Consider the following 17,660-nt stretch of genomic DNA (forward strand, 5'->3'; position numbering starts at 1 on the left):
CCACACCTGCCCCAATGGAAAAGGGCTTTAAGCTCTGGGAATCCCCTCAAAAATCTACTCTTTATTCTCGTGCCTTAAGGTGGAAGCTTGGAACCCGTGTCTGAAGTAGCCCTCTTATGAAGGAATGTGACTGAAAGGAAATAAACCCAAAGCAGCCGGAGAGCAAGGTAAAGTCGTGGATCTAGATTTGAATATGACCCCCAGTGACAAGGCGGGTGTTCGTGTGATTCCATGATTTGGGATACTGATTAATTTCCCATTGAGAGAATAATGATGACATGAATGTCTTTCTTCATTTTAAGCACATGACAATGTTTACTCATATGACACATTAGACCACATTTCTCATCTTTTTTTTAAGGTTAATATAAGGGAACATTTCAAACTGGCCGCAGCTTAAACTGACCAAAGGAACTGTCATGACAAAAGTTACGTTCTTGGCTGCTATGTCCAATAAAGAAAGATCCCTATCAAAATAGGAGGTGACAAGATTATATAGGAATTACATAGACAAATGTATTTGTTTTTAATATATTTTCATTATTTAATACAACAATATCTGCATTTTTGTACATTAAAGGCCATTCCCCTCATAGGACAATGTCACAAATGACAAGAGAATAGCAATATAGTCTTCATCTCTCAAACAATACAGTTAAGTAATGGTGGCCCAACTTTATTGTAAAGACATCCATTATGTAGTAAAATTGCCATTATTCCTTTCTCTATAAAGATTATCTTTTCTTTTGAGTTGTATGTCCACAATCATTGTAATGCCGCTATATCAATAACACAGAAGAATTTAGTTTCACAACAGAATAGTGAAACAAAAACACACAGATAAAACTAGCTTAGTTGTTATAAATAAACCACCTTTTGCATTTTAAAGCTCCCAAAAAGGATTTAAAAAGATGCTGTGAAAAATCAAAGAGAGGTCACACGAAATACATGTACTCACTATTCAAAATTGCACTTAAACACAATATTTACATTTTACAATTTATCTCATTGGTATGATAACACAAATTTATGAGTCTAGTCATGAAAATCTTCTCAGCTGTACCTGTATGACAGAGTTTGTGGTATGTTTGTGATGGTACTATTGTACTACTTGGTACTTTTGTCAATATCAACTATATACCGTACACAGTTGATATTGAGATCAAACATACCAGCAGTAATCCCAAAAGTCAATGCAAAATCTGATTTTGTGCACATGTATTGCCTGAAATTGTTTCTGTGAATAGTACAAGACATTCGCTGGTGGATTCGGGGAATAGAAGGGTTTTCACCTGTCCAATAGCCAGAGGGAGTATGTTCATATTTGGTTATTCGAGAGGAGAACAGAGCGGGCATGATTTATGAGCTCAATCTTTCAATGAAAAAAGTTAGAGATCAGGAAATTCAGGGAAACCATCCCTCTATTTCTGTTACAAATTAAAGTCAACGGCAAGCATTTACTCAAGTTATTGTAATCTAAATTGCCCAATCTATTTCCCCAATCTGAAAGTAGTATTTGGTTGTTTTAGACCTCTATATAACTCTCTCCAACTGTTACATTCATTCATTTGGATCTTTTCCAGGGTATTTAAGCAGAATACGTGAAATTACAGAATGCCTTCATATCTCTTCTAATAATATATTCTAGAGAAATAGCTTTTTTTTTCACAGGAAAACAGGGAAGAACATTTACTGAAGACCGCATTCAAATGCTGGCAAAAAGTAAATATAAGCTTTTCCAACCACACTGTGTGAACAGTCACAGCGCGGATGCTACTGTTTGTGCTTTTGCTTCAAGAGTTGCACAAAAGAAATCTTCTTACCCTTGTCTGTTGAACACATTCCATATACATACAGACATAACATCCCATTAGGGGTAATTCACTGCCAACATCATTTTGTGAATATACTGTTAATATATGCACTCTGACTGTGGCCCCTTTGTAGAGCAACGATATGGCCATGACAGAAAGTAGCAGGTTGCTGGAACACTTGATATACTTTGAATTTATAAGATCAAGGCTATGATCCACTTTAGGCAAGATAGTCCCATAATAGCAAGGCGGCAGACAAGCAACAATCGAATCTATCTACAGAGCTGAGACTGTTGATCAAATATGAGGCAATATGTTTATGATGCACAGAAGACCTCTGGCATAATTTTCAAAAATGGTAGTTCATGATCCTCCTGTTATATAATTTTAGAGAAGACAATGTGGATCAGGCAATGTAGGCACAGGAACAACCAAAGATTATCCACAGACGTTAAAAGAAGTGGGCGGTTTTGTTAAGCATCAATTGTCAATGATTATCAACACAATTTATGAAATGCATTGCCTATGCATTTGTAGGTCTAATGTAGATTCATACAATGATTTAGACATGCTTTAAGTGATACAAATTAAATAACGCTTCTGGGGGAAATGCAGCAGTTTAAGAGGACTACTTGAAGTGTTCATTGAATGAATCAGAATCAGCTTTGTTGGCCAAATATGCTCATATTTGCAAGGACTTTGCCTGAGATTTAATTTACACCTTGTATTGATGTGAAGGTAAACAAAGACTGGACAAACGAATGTTACACACAATCAATACTTGTAAATGTCGTATTTTTACCCTGACTTAAACCAGCGTGATGTACCATCATTGGGTCATTTCTTTCCTTCAAATAAGTTTTTGGTTATAGCTGTAAATAATTTACCAAAAATAGTACACTTTCTCTACTATCTAAATTGTAGTTATAAATTACAGTATTAAAATTTACTTTGATGTACTTTTTATTTCACCGTCACTCACTATGAGAGCATGCCTATATCATTATATGGATAAACATAGAAACTGTTTGTTAATTATTAACCTTCACCCCCTCAAACACTAGTGAACCACTGATAGCTGCTGGTTTGTAAATGATGCCATACTTATATTACTGCCATTTAGGTCTCCTGAGGACATTTACAAGAATTTCAATTGTTGTGTCAGTTAATGACTTAAGTCTTAATTGAAGTAATGCATCTGACGTATAAATGTGTGTAATCTCAGTCGCTGTTGTTACAAACTGACAGTGTGAGAATTCATTTTCTAGTTAATCATATCTAATTGTCTTCCTGAAGATATGTCCTTCGGCTCACCAGTTCTCAAAAGCAAGGAGCGAAAAACTGATCTATGGACTGCATGGCAAAGGCAATGATAGACAAAGAGAGGGATTTAAATTTATGCGATTGTTCCTTAAGGTTTTATCAGTAACATTTGTGATTTGTGTAAATTGAATGGCTAGAGCCTCAGGTTGTTTACAGCCTTTGCAATCATCAGACTGCTTGCCTTTCTTGATTTGACAAACTTCAACTGATTGTGTTTGTTTCCCAACTGCAGCAATCAGTTTCGCACAAGAAATGATGGTCACTGACATAGAAAAGTGGACCCGAGTAACAAAAACATTTTATTGAGCAACCTCACAAAAAGACTTGGAGAGTGTTTAAAATTCTGGATGTTTCTGTCTTATTTTTCCCTTTCCCAATTTCTTTGACACTGCAGATGATGTTGTGATGAGCCCAATATCTCAGCTACGAATGCCATCAACCACTAAGGTTAACAACGTCAGTCCAGTCAACTAAAGCAACATATCTTTTAAGGTTACAAGAGAGCCCTGGTATGTGTTCTGAAATAAATATCATTAGGCTTATTTCTTTTCTCCCACACCTTCATTAATTGTCTCTCGGAGTATGTGTTAACTGCTGGAATGTCGGAAAACTCCAATATATCCAAAGTATGAATGTTAATCTTCGTCTTAGTAGGTTGGGTCCAAATCAGAAAGAAAATCCCCATAATTTTTCCAGCCTTTTCCAGTTGCAGGACTTGAGGCGTTAGTTTGATGATGTCTTTGCTCAGCCATTCATCTAATTTACTCAACATGATATAGAGTTAATATAGCTGCTGCCTCCCACTAGGAGTCCTGTGAACACGACCTGCAACATCTGTGTTTGTACATGTCTACATAGCAAAGCTTCAGTGTCTTCGCCATGCTGCAGAGCTGTGCTGTGTCCTCACATTCACCTGCATAGGAACAGACCCCAACAAAGCAAAGTCCGTAAGAGACAAACGCCATTTGTGTCCTTGAAAGACAACCATGTAGATTATATTTGTGTAATTCGAGCAGCTTTTTGGGATTAGAGTAATTTCAAATGTCTGGAAAAATATCTCATTGAACTTTGAATGCAACACAAAGTTACCAGCAACCAGATGACCAAAAACAGGAGAATTTTATTCTGGGAATGTGAATGGGACCAGGAGCAGATAAAATATTCTGTTTATTTATTTCCCTAAATCTGCAAAGACCACAAAATGGCCATGAAAAATCTTGTGAAACATAAATTAAGTCTGTCAGAATATAAATACATATAAAGAAGATATAACGTGTGTGTGCATATATATATGTATATATATATATATATACATATATATATATTAAATACAATAAAAACGTAAAAAATCTATTACAGTTTGCATATTTGGGCTGTTTCACCATTTTATAGGTTTTGGACCCACTGACCAGTAGCACAAAAGCATTTTGTGTATAAGCACATGTCACTCACAGGCATGTTGACTACTGTGAAAGAATCCTAACTAAATTTATAACAAGAGCCACTTGCTACTGAAATAAATAGTTTTAAAAGATTATTCTGTTTTATGTCTGTCTGTCTTTCACTTTAAAAAATCACCAGATGAATGGCAGAGAATAGCATATGAAATAGTTTTTTTTTTTTTTTTTTTTTACAAATGTATCTAGAGACATAACACGTCAAAATGTTTGGGGCATGGCTGTATAGAGACCTTCGCTACTTACTGACATTGACAGTCTTCCTGCAGGGGCTGGTGTTGCAGTGTTGCCAGGTAGGGGGCCGCTCTAGCCAATCACAGTGCTGATCAGCCAGTGTCTTGCCAGTCTTGTGGTGAACGCAGTAAACCTTGCGGGACTGAAAACCACTGCCACACTCTACTGTGCATGCACGCCACATGGCAGGACGCCACTGGACTTCGCAAGTGTCCAAGGAGCAGTTGTGTGCTGATGCAGGTCTGAAAGAGAAATGGTTTTTTTTTTTTTTTTTTGCCACACACTCACAACACCAAAATCCTCTACAAATATCACAAGGTTAGAATGTTCACATTTAATATAGGACTCAAACTGGGAGTGTGCAGTATTTTAGATGGGGTTTAATTTCAGATTATCAAGCAAAGGTCTGTAAGTTAAACAAGATAATGTTGTGCAACTAGGCTTTTATCAGACATCAAGATATGGTCCACTTAACTTTGGTATCTTCCTGTTCTTCAAGGTAATACAAATGATGAAGCAACTGTCAACTGGGGATATAGAGGAGTAACCTTATCTAGAACAAACTTACAGAATTCATAGACGCATTTTAGAATGTAAGTCGCTTCTTCTGAATGCACCAACTTTTTTGTAAGAAAATTATCTTCTTTTCATACCAAACTGTAAATCTGGCTCTATTGTGTAATCACACTGATGATTAGTTTCATATACAGAACATTAATTTAAATTGGATTGCAGTTTTTACAAATTCTGCCATAGATGTTTGAATTCTAACTTCACCATTAAAAAAGGGCAAAAGCTCTTCAACAAAACACTGGATAGAGCTTCCTGATGGAGAGGGTCAAACCCAAAGATCCTAAATACATATCGATGCCAGGAAGTTGAGTGACGTTAAGAGGTTTTTCAAGGATAGGCAACCCACCATTTCCGCATGGTGGGTTGGAATGGTTTGGAACAGATATCAGTCAAAAAAAACAAAATCATCTTGCATTGAATAGTTACTGACAACATGAGCAGTAAATATGTCAGATTTGAAATCTTACTTGAGAGGGCATGGTTGTCTGTTACATGGAACTGGGGAGGTGATGGGCTTAGCAATGTGCTCGCACATGGTGGACTCAACCTCTCTCCCGTCCAGAGTGATACAATGGATTCTCCGCAGCCATGTACCTCTATTACCACAGGATGTGCTGCATTTAGTCCACTCTCCATAACGCCAAGCAAACTCTGCAAAAGTACAAAAGAAAAAAAAAAACCACCTTCTGACGAGATAAGGTTGCACACATTAAAACGGAAAAAAGAACAACCCAAACAGCTTCTGATATTCAAACAATTTAACTCTAAAACTAAGCAGACTTTACTCCTGAATCTCTACATCCACTGCAGAGACAGGAAAATGTCTTATGTGAAGCCAAGGCAGCTGGCAGGTCCTCTATAATGCATTAAAGAACACCTGATTATATGCCGTGGAGAAAGGTTTAACATTATAGAAGCCATGTTATAATCATCCATTTATCAGCTCTTGCCAACCATAAACCAAGAAAAAAAAAAATCTTAAAAGTTATTTTACTACATGGACTATATGGATCCATTGAAAAAAATATCAGTATTGATATAAAACCTTCCGGTGCACTTTCCATCAAAGAGTTGTTCAAAAACGGAGCATAATGAAGCTGCATTGGTTGTTGTAGTGACTGGGAAGCCTGTGCAGAAAGCCAAAATCACAAACTGTCAAAGTGCCATGTAATTAATATCTGAGCAGGATCAGGTTCGAGACACATTGAAGATAAAATTAGATGCATGTCTACCTATAAGGAAAGCTTTTCCAGGCCTGACAAAGATACTCATTCCGTAACTAGTCACCATGACAAACCTTTCCTGCTCAGCTCTTGGGAGACAGGAAAGGCCCTGCCTCCTCACACACACATGCACACACACAAACTATGTTTATGAGTAAAGTACAACAGAATGCAGTTCGGGTGATTGATGACAGGTTTTATTTACACTTACGTTGAACCTGCAGAGCAGTAGAGGCAGTGGACTTTCCTAGGAAGTTAATTGCTGTACATGAGTAGGTGCCTTGGTGGTGCAGAGTCACATTCCTTATCCACAAGGTTCCAGAGGGCAGGGAGACAACCTCATTATCTGACGGCAGAGTTGTGTGCCATGACACTGTGGGTTGAGGAATACCTAACAGAAAATACAGAGGATGGAGTGAGACACCTGATAAACTTTGTGGATTTCAAACAAGGGTGAAAACACCAGTAATGGGCTGAAACTCCTCTCCTGAAAGAAGTCTGCAGGTTGAAATTTAAAGAATGTCACGTATTCAGCACAAGGTATGACAGGTATTGCTGCTATCAAAATGAGCAGAGGACCCATTTTGGATGTCATAATAACATTTTCAGCAGTATCACAGGGTGTGTTTTTTTTCTCCTCAAAGTAAGCTGACTGCTGTTTGAATATTTATTAATTATGTAGGTTTCAGGCTATAGCCTCACTAGGTTACACATGTTAAATATATTTGACTTTGCCTTTCTGCTTTTCCCTTCAGGGGTCGCCACAGCAAATCAACCCTCTCCATCTAACCCTATTTTCTGTATCCTCCTCTCTCACACCAGCTACCTTCATATCCTCTCTCATTACATCCATAAATCTTCTGCATGTTAAATATATTTTTCTGAAAGTACATAAACAGAATGACCATTTTGCGCAAGCTTCTAAGACACTTTTTTGATTCCCTGAGGATTTCTGCACCGACTCAGTGTTTAAAAGTACTATATCAATGAACAAACAGTGTTGCGACTTACCAGTTACTGGGCAGTGCAGTGTGAGGTTGGCACCAGCCTGAACGCAAACTCTTCCTCCAACTATCGCTCTCACACAATGGCCAAACACTGCTCCGTTGTTTGATAAGTTCCTCCATGACACTGCAATGGCTGGAGGCTCTGATGATTCACACATGAACAAATTTGGTTCAGGGAAAAATACAGCTACAAGATTATATACAGTAGATTTATTATTCGATGTTAACCCTAGCCCAAAGTGCTATAAACAGTCCTAATGTTTAAGCAAAACCTTTTCTTTAAACAGGCTTAATTTCTATCATTCTATCATTTCTATCTCGATTCATATCTTGATTGTGTTTGACAGGAAAACTTTATAGTGGTTATTTAACAGAGACTTTGTATGCATTACATTATTTGAAAGGGAGAAAAGCAATTTTTGATTCTAGGTAACAGAAGCAGATTCCTTTCAGTACCTCAGGAAAGGAGATAACCATCAGAAATGAATAAAAATACTGCTTACAGGGCAATTATAAGAACTGTACACAAGTTGCCTGTTGCTCTCTTTACACATGTAACTTGTAAAGCCTTAAAAAAGAAAATTGGCATTGATAAATTGCTACATTGTCACGACAGTGCACTTGTTATGTGCATACCAATGTTTCAATTATAGTTGACCAATTATAGTTGTGTTAAAGGTTATTATTTTGGATATGGTTACGGCAACATTTAAATAAAACCAAAGGATGCATACTCATGAGACTCAAACATAATATATTACAAGTAAAAGATGCACCTGCCAGCAGTAGCTTAGATATTGCAGTGTCAGAGCCATACGTGTTAGCAGCTGTGCACTTATACTGGCCCCGGTCAGAGGCTTTGGGATGAAGGATTTGCAGACTTCCCGAAATATCCCATGAGACTCTGCTAAGAGAAAGACAACATGTTTCAAATCACTTCTGTTTTAAGTGTAATTGCTGATTGTTCTATGTCTATTGTATAGCATATGTAGGGCAGTGGGGGTTTGGAGCCTTGGGTTGAACTTACAATTAGGTTAAGAATTTATTCTATTTCCTAGATAAAGATTCCAACACGCAGTGCCATGAGAGCTTTGTATGGTAGAGGTGGTGTCTAGAAATCTGATGCCATGTCATCATTGATGTATTAAGTTGAATCAATTTATTAATAAAGCTGGCATTTTTTGAAACTCCTCTGCCGACAGTGTTTGTGAGAATGGACGAATCTAACAGTAGTGTATGGGATCACTTGTCACTAGACTGAAAAAGCACAATTTAACCCTTGTGAGATCTTAACATTGTGTTTACTCCCCTCGTCCTACGGGTCAAAAATGACCCATAAGACAATCTTTGTACCCTGGGTGTACAGCCCACATGGGAACATAAACAAAAAAGAAGTATCACTTTTTCTAATTATGGGGTCTCTTGAGGAAAAAAATCATAAAATTTCAAGTTGGAAAAAAATAGGTTAAGGTGTTTTTTCTACAGCTAAACATGGTAGTGGGTCACTTTTGACTCACAAGACAACACAAGGGTTAAATAAAGTCAATCTAAAATTTGTTCTGGAGGACCACTTCCAAATTATAGGTGCTTCAAAACTAGGGGTAGAGCCAAGGAAAGAGTATCAGGCCTGGACCTTTATTTCCCATACAAAACATCTATTCAATGTGGGCCATTTCTCATACTTGCACTATTATGTGTGCTTGTACTGTCAGTTAGAGTGAATATCAGATGGACCTGTCCACCGCAGTACTCCCGATAATCAAGTAGCCCAGCAGCACCTCCCCCTGGCCCTTTGAGTAGGCCTGCCCATGTCAGACAGTTTGTCAGAACCAATCAATTTCTGTCTCATTGATATGGCCTAGGTATGACTTTAGATTGGTGATGAGATTGGAAAGATTGGTGTCTAGAACAGACTCCTTGTACGATTAAATATCAGGAGGAGGGGCACCCAAATTAGCACGGCAGTACTGTTGACATCATTATTGGATGCCTACAAATTAAATATCAAATGTATATCAGCCCTATTGTGTTACCTGTCTGTGTGTTGTAGCACAGCTCTGTCTTTGCTCCATTGTATTTCAGGAAAAGGGAAACCCTCTACGGGACACAATATGGTCACTGACTGGGTGGTGTTAGTGAAGAAGGTGTTGTGCCCAATACTAATGCTGATTTTCTTTTTTGCAGTGTCTGGAAAGATGTACTGCTGTCTGATGATCACAGGTTTGCTGCCAACTGTCTGCAACGAAGAACGCTCGGACCAGTTGGCTAGCGCTCCTGTGGGACAAACACATTATAACACAATATTAAACACATTTTCAATTCAGTGTGCTTAACCTCCCCTGAGGAGGCAAACATTAACAGCAGATTATAATTCATTATTGAAGTAGTAATCGTTAATTTTGTTATTAGCTTTAAATGACACAAAGCACTGACGATACCTTCAGTGCGATCATTTGTATAATGACATTAATCATTTGTGTGTTCTTGTAAAAGATGCATTTCTTCTTTGACAACATGCAAGCTAATAAAGACCAAAAGAGAAAGTATTCATATTGTACAAGCTGAGGATCGATAGCTCAGTAACGAGCACAAATAAAAGAAACTCAAACATTCTATTCTAAAGAAAGTAAAAAGCCCCTATGTTGGAAAAAATAAAAACATGCTTTTTAATTACCTTGAGCTTGATGCCTCCCCTCTTTAGGCCTGGCCCAGACCTGTGAGGCTGATAGATGTGTAAGCAGAGACGCAATTAGCTTGGAAGCCTGATGCTGTTGGATCTGCCCTCTGTCACCCTGTAAGGTGATATTTATAATTCTATCCTTTATTCTGGACTGCAGAGAGATCTCCTGTGCACCAGGGGGCAGAAGTGATATTCTGACGTCAGATGATAATACATCCCGGTTTGAGTAATGGCTGTGGCAACTGGGCATTATTTCATCCAAGGCGTCAGTGAGGACAGATGCTCTACTAGCTGACCTAATGTTACTACCAATCAGCTGGAGAGTAAAAATGTCAGAAGAAGGCCCTGCTACACACTTGTACACCCCGGCGTCATCAACCTCGAGGAAGTGGATTTTCAGTGAGCCGGATTTTGTCACAGTCTGCCGTTTGGATCCAGACAGGGGGCTTCCATCCTTCAGCCAGTGGATGTAGGCTTTGGGGAATCTTCGAACTGGGCATTTGACAACCAGGGAGGTGTTGGGGAGGAGGTAGGCATGGCTGCCTACAGTTAGCTGAAGACGCCTCTCCGGTTGTGTCTGGATGTAGATGTTGTGCTCACCAGAGAGCATGGGACACTGTCTTATCCCTTCCAGATAGCCTCTGGCTTTGGTTGGATGGTCCATTTTAACTGGAACCTTCTGTGAAACTATAGGTCTCGTTGTCTTTTTGTTCTCTGTTAGTGAAAGGCAGAAAAGAGACAAATGTTTGAGTCTTAAGGAAAGTTGCCTTGCCATACAGTTTGTTACTTTTACTGTTATATTCAATGACATGAACAAGATTTACAACAATGGAAAACAAGGGAAGACAGGGACCACTTCATCTTGCACTCTGTGGAATGGAAACATCAGTAAAAGCAAGTTTTTAGTGCAATACAGGTCAGCAGAGGAACAAAGTGAACCGAAGGTCTTTTGGTGGTGGAAAAAGATATCGAACCACAGGGAACAGAGCCCCTGGGTCAACCGCCCAGCAATATGATGTCATATCTCGCAAACACTCTTAAACAGCCACAACGAATTCTAAGTACATTCCTGCAACTAGAACCAAGTAAAATCTGTAAAATGCCAGAAACAGAACTGGGGAAGAATACACGACTGAGACAAACCAAAAACAGGGAAAAACACTGATGCCTCTAAGTAGGCTACATCAGGTAATTCCAGTTCAGGACTTAATACACATTTTGCAGAATCCCATTCATTTTGGAATTTATCTAGCCAAAAAACATGCATGCCAGGCCAAAGTAAGCAGCCTTGAGCAATTTGATAAAAAATGAAAATATCATTTGGTATTATCACTCTCTATTCCCAGAGCGAGAGAGAGCAAAGAGAGAGCGAGAGAGAGAGAATGGGGGGTTAATACACTGTCCTCCTTTTCCTTTTCCTTTTTCTGCATGCAGCCAAACCTATCCTGTTTTTGAAACCATTCTTATTTCATTCATTCTATTTTCATTTTTTAAAGAACGTGTGATTACATTTTTGCCTTAAAAGTTGAAGTAATTATAGCTCTGCAACCTGTTTACTAATGATAACTGCACTCAGATATTACAAGAGGTGGCCCTATTGAACTGCTCTGCAAGCAAATGGAAACTTAGGACAGTCAAACTGCAAGACCAGTTGTCTAGTAGTCGTGTTTACTGACACATACATGCAATTTACACTGAATCTTTTAATAATTACATTGTTCTTATATACTATATGTGGCTTATCACAAGCTTTTCAAGGCCTGCTGGGCTTCTTGCTGCACAACTGGTATTACTCAAACTTGGACTTTCTTTGTGAATCCCATTTTGATGTTGTTTCCAATTTATTCATGGTATTATTAGTTTATAATCATGAAGTGATGCAGAATAATATACCCAGAGATGAGACAGTGGTAATTGGTTCAGACTTTAATGCGCATGTTGGTGCAGGCAATAGAGGTGATGAAGAAGTGATGGGCAGATTTGGCGTACAGGATAGGAGTGCTGAGGGACAGATGTTGGTAGATTTCGCAAAAAGGAAGGAAATGGCTGTAGGGAACGCTTTTTTCCAGAAAAGACAGGAACACAGGGTAACTTATAAGTGTGGAAGAAGGAGCATGTAGTAGACCTCATATAGACGAGGTAAACTGAAAGAGATCAGTGACTGCAAAGTGGTGGTAGGTGAGAGTGTAGCCAGACAGCATAGGATGGTAGTTTGTAGGGTGACTCTGGTGACAAGGATGATCCAGAGGACAAAGGCAGAGCAGAGAACAATGTGGTGGAAGCTGATAAGAGAGGAGTGTTGAATGGGTGGTCAGGGAGAGCCTGACCACCCAGAGTGTGTGATCACTCTGTGATCAGGGATCACAGAGTGGGCAACGACACAGCTGTAGTTGCCCACTCTGTGATCAGGGAGACAGGTAGGAGACTACATGGTGTATTGTCTCGAAGGAAAGTAGATAAGGAGACTCGGCGGTGGAATGAGGAAGGGCAGTATATATAGAGAAATGGTGAGCAAAGAAGAAGTGGGATACTGACGGGACTGAAGAAAAGTATAGGGGGATACTATGTAAGATAAAGATAGAGGTAGCAATGACAAAACAAAGGGCATATAATGACTTGTATGCTCGATTGGACAGTAAGGAGGAAGAGAATGATTTATACAGGTTGGTAAAACAGACAGAGATGGAAAGGATGTACAGCAGGTCGGTTGATCAAGTATGGAGAAGGATATGCATTGACAGATGCTGGAAGAGTGATGGAAAGATGGAAAGAGTACTTTGAAGAGCGGATGAATGAGGAAAATTAAAGAGGATAAAGGTTAGGAGACCGCATTAGTCGCAGCACCAACTATTGCAGGCGACAAAGTAGTAGAGATTAATAAAAGTGAAGTGAGGAGGGCATTGAATTGGATGAAGAGTGGAAAGGCTGTTGGTCCTGATGATATACCCATCAAGATGTAGAAGTGTCTGGAGGCAACGGCAGAATTTTTGACTAGATTATTCAACAGGTTCTTAGAGAGCTTCTAGAAGATGCCTGAGGAATGGAGATGAAGTGTGATGGTGCCCATTTTTAAGAATAAACGGGATGCGCAGAATTGTGGCAACTATAGAGGCATAAAGTTGATGAGCCATACAATGAAGTTATGGGAGAGAGCAGTAGAAACTAGAATGAGAGCAGAAGTCAGCATTTGTGAACAGCAGTATGGCTTCATGCCTAGAAAGAGTATTACAGATGCAGTATTTGCTTTGAGAATACTAATAGAGAAGTACAGAAAGGCCAGAGGGAGCTGCATGGTGTTTTTGTAGAAAAAGCATATGACAGGGTGCCAAGAGAGGAACTCTGACATCTATGCTAGCTGTGAGACAGTGGTCTAGTGTGCTCTAGGGGTAACAGAGAAGTTCAAGGTGGAGGTGGGACTCCATCAGGGATCAGCTCTGAGCCTCTTCTCGTTTGCAATGGTGATGGACATGCTGTCATATGAGGTTAGACAGGAATCTCCATAGACCAGGTGTGGGCAATTATTTTGGCTGGCGGGCCAAATTTCTTATCTAATTTTTATGAATGGGACAACTACTTACCATGTAAATTGAACAAAATGAAAATAATATTTAAAAAATTTGGCTTTTTATTCCAACTTTAAAATCATTAACGATCATATAAATGTACCTATATTATTTTGTATGTAATCATCCATACAAAATTAAACAAAAGGAAAAAGTAAGGAGTTTTTAAGAAAATACTTCCTAAAGTATTCAAAGAAAATAGTTGGACCAGCCAGATAAAAAAGCAATAAGGGCAATAAGGGCAATAAGGGCAGGTCTGCCATGGACCATGATGTTTGCAGATGACATTGTGATTGGTAGTGAGAGCAGAGAACAAGTTGAGGAAAATCTAGAGAGGTGGAAGTATGCGCTGGAAGGAGAGGGATGAAAGTTAGTCGCAGCAAGATATGTGTGTGAATGAGAGGAACTCAAGTGGAGCGGTGAGGCTACAGGCAGTGGAGATCAGGAAATTGGAGGATTTCAGGTACTTGGGGTCAACAGTCCAGAGCAACGGAGAGTGAGGAAAAGAGGTGAAGAGACGGGTTCAAGCAGATTGGGATGGGTGGGGTAAAAGTGTCAGGGGTACTATGTGATCAGCCAGAATGAAAGGAAAGGTGTACAAGACAGTGGTGAGACCAGCAATGCTGTATGGACAAGAAACAGTTACAATGACCAAAAGACAGGAGGCAAAGTTAGAGGTCGCACAGATGAAGATGTTGAGGTTCTCTTTGTGAGTGACCAGGATGGATAGGATCAGCAGTGAGTCTATCAGAGGAACAGCAGATGTTAGATGTTTTGGAGAGAAGGTCAGAGAAGCCAGACTGAGACGGTTCAGTCATGTACAAAGGACGGTTAGTGGATATATTGGTAGACGAATGCTGGAATTGGAGCTGCGGTCTTGTGGAAGAACAAAGAGAGAATCACCAATCTATCAAATTAAAATCCAGAGACTCTGAGACCAGAGCCCATTATAGAGTTGAATCTCAATAACAAACATACTCATAACAAGTGCACTGTCGTGACAATGTAGCAATTTATCAATGCCAATTTTCTTTTTCTATGGCTTTACAAGTTACATGTGTCAAGAGTGCAACAGGGAAGAACCCCACATGATAAATTAAACATATATAGTCTTTTCTTCTTTTTTGTGTACAATTCTTGTAATTGCCCAATAAGCAGTATTTTTATTCATTTCTGATGGTTATCTTCTGTCCTGAGGTACTGAAAGGAATCTGCTTCTGTTACCTAGAATCAAAAATTGCTTTTTCTCCCTTTCAAATAATGTAATGCATACAAAGTCTCTGTCAAATAACCACTATAAAGTTTTCCAGTCAAACACAATCAAGATATAAATCAAGATATAAATCGAGAAAGGCCCTTCAATGATAGAAATTAAGCTTGTTTAAAGAAAAGGCTTTGCTGAAACATTGGGACGTTTTAAAGCACTTTGGGCTAGGGTTAACATCGAATGATAAATCTACTGTATATAATCTTGTAGCTGTATTTTTTCTTGAACAAAATTTGTTCATGTGTGAATCATCAGAGCCTCCAGCCATTGCAGTGTCATGGAGGAACATATCAAACACCGGAGCAGTGTTTGGCCATTGTGTGAGAGCTATAGTTGGAGGAAGAGTTTGCGTTCAGGTTGGTGCCAACCTCAGTCAGTTCAGATATCCTCAGGGAATCAAAAAAGTGTCTTAGAAGGTTGGGCAAAATGGTCATTCTGTTTATGTACTTTCTGAAAAATAGATTAACATATAGAAGGATTATGGAGGTAGTGAGAGAGGATATGAAGGTAGTTGGCGTGAGAGAGAAGGATACAGAGAATAGGGCTAGATGGAGAAAGTTCCCTCTGAAGTTTCCCTCTGAAGGGAAAAGCCGAAAGGAAAAGAAGAAGATTGATTTATGTATTATATTTGTTGATCTCTGCTCTGATCATCACTTCTTGTCAAGTTTCCCTCTTGACAATGTGATCACTCATTCCCCACACGAATGGGCTTCCCTTGCTCAGTTATTTTCACTTTCTTGAGTGCTGAAGCTCCATCGTTTCCATCCCTCTTTGCCAAAGCAGCATTGTCATCATGTGTGAGGTCCACCGTCTCCCCCCTTCTGTTCCCCATTTGATCATGGCTCGCCCTTTGCCTTGTCATCTCTTGATTGACGCTACATCTGTGGGTTCACTCGCCAGTGCGTACTTGATACTAATGAGTTCATTTTTTTTCTGTTTTAGAGGAAGAAAAACGGGGCCCGCTGTTGAACTTTGGTTAATTGACGAAACAGAAACTCTGCATTTAAAAAGAATTCCATTCCTCACTTTAAAAAAAAGCACATCCATGATAAATGAGACTATATCCTAAAAAGCTGAGATAATGCAGGACAAGCTGCAACACACATGTAACTCACAGATAGCCTGGGTTTTGTTGTTTATTAGTACTGAATAATTTTGGGAATGTTTTTCTAAACAGCTGGTGGTCATTGCTTGTCTGTGAAGAGAATATCCTTATCTGGATGCAAATTAAGATGCTATTTTAATTCCTCATTGCCTGTAAAAAAATGAGCAACTCTTGACATTTTACATTGCATTACATTGCATTTGGCAGACACTTTTATCCAAAGCGACTTACAATAGAGGACATAGGAACTGCAAATACACCTTCAAATACACGATGCACAGGAAATGCACATTTCCTGTGCATCGTGATGCACATTTAAGATTTCAGTTGGTCCCCTGTCATTTCCCCAGTAATTTCAGAAGTCAGCACTCTTAGTAACTGCAGTGAATTTATCAGCGAAATTACAAACAACAGCATTACTTGATACTTGCAGATGTTTTTTCAGTTATCCTCCTATCAAACAACAAAGCAACAATCCCAGTCCAGTGACGAAGGCATCTCTAAAGCTAACACTTCTCCTTTTCCCTATTATTCCAAAGTTTCATTCAGACATAGACTTTTTGTTGTGTATTACAGTTATATAATCAAATGGTAAATATAAAAAAAGTGATTAATTAAGAAATCTATTCATTAATCTATTATTTTTAATCATTTTAAGAAACAAATTAAAACTGTTATTCACAGCCCCACCACCAAGATTGGTTTCTCCGCTCAATATTGTGTAATACAGTCTCTGTGCAACAACAACAACAACAACAACAACAACAACAACAACAACAACAACAACAACAACAACAACAACAACAACAACAACAACAACAACAACATGTCTACAGCAACTGTAGGAAATATGGTAATAGAGAAGGAACATTGCCTCCGATCCATTAGAGCCAAAGAAATTATAATTTAACCATAATCAGGCGTATCCTTGTACTGCAACTGATAACTGAAATTTAGAACGGCTTAACAACTGGCTGCATCAATGTGAATGACAGTCTCAGGTGCAGAGTAACCCTGGGTTTAAGGCAACCCTGGGTCATTTAAAGCCTCCAAATATAATTCTATGATGGGTCAGTTCTGTAGGAAAAGCAAACAGCAAACTTGACTCAGACTTCAAAATACAAATTCTTATAACAAATTTAATTGATTAGATACACACTAAGCGATTAGATCTCTGAAGTAGAACACTTTTTTCCTTCGGTTCTAAAGATGAGTTTAATGTTGGTATATAACAAGAATAACAGTGCCCCACCAGTGTGCTACTGATACATTTGTATAGATTTATTAAAAAAACAGTCTGACATTTCAAAAAGTGTTGAAAGTTTTGTTCAAATCCATCTCATCTTATTAATTGCAGTAATGGCCTAAGGCAAGTTGACTTTGAATATCACAATTCTTAGTTTTTTGAATGACT

General features: G+C 38.8%; 1 protein-coding gene across 3 annotated transcripts in view; it reads right to left on the reverse strand.

Annotated features, from left to right (window-relative positions):
- Nucleotides 1-519: 519 nt before the first annotated feature.
- adamtsl3 (ADAMTS-like 3) overlaps nucleotides 520-17,660 on the reverse strand; it is a 141,255-nt gene continuing 124,114 nt past the window's right edge. Inside the window, exons 20-27 of one of the 3 annotated variants that reach the window (XM_086143806.1) lie at nucleotides 10,306-11,025; nucleotides 9,665-9,905; nucleotides 8,408-8,535; nucleotides 7,636-7,773; nucleotides 6,836-7,015; nucleotides 5,869-6,052; nucleotides 4,841-5,070; nucleotides 520-4,050 (exon numbers count right to left, since the gene is read on the reverse strand). In XM_086143806.1, coding sequence (XP_085999932.1) covers nucleotides 3,941-4,050; nucleotides 4,841-5,070; nucleotides 5,869-6,052; nucleotides 6,836-7,015; nucleotides 7,636-7,773; nucleotides 8,408-8,535; nucleotides 9,665-9,905; nucleotides 10,306-11,025 — 1,931 coding nt within the window. In that variant the 3' untranslated portion in view covers nucleotides 520-3,940. Of the gene's footprint in view, nucleotides 4,051-4,840; nucleotides 5,071-5,868; nucleotides 6,053-6,835; nucleotides 7,016-7,635; nucleotides 7,774-8,407; nucleotides 8,539-9,664; nucleotides 9,906-10,305; nucleotides 11,026-17,660 lie in introns of all 3 variants that reach the window. The other 2 variants (XM_086143807.1, XM_086143805.1) reach the window with 2 other exon arrangements.

The sequence above is a fragment of the Fistularia commersonii genome, chromosome 3 (assembly GCF_037954325.1).
Source record: "Fistularia commersonii isolate RoL2024-O1a breed Wild chromosome 3, RoL_Fcom_v1.0, whole genome shotgun sequence".
Classification (NCBI taxonomy): domain Eukaryota; kingdom Metazoa; phylum Chordata; class Actinopteri; order Syngnathiformes; family Fistulariidae; genus Fistularia; species Fistularia commersonii.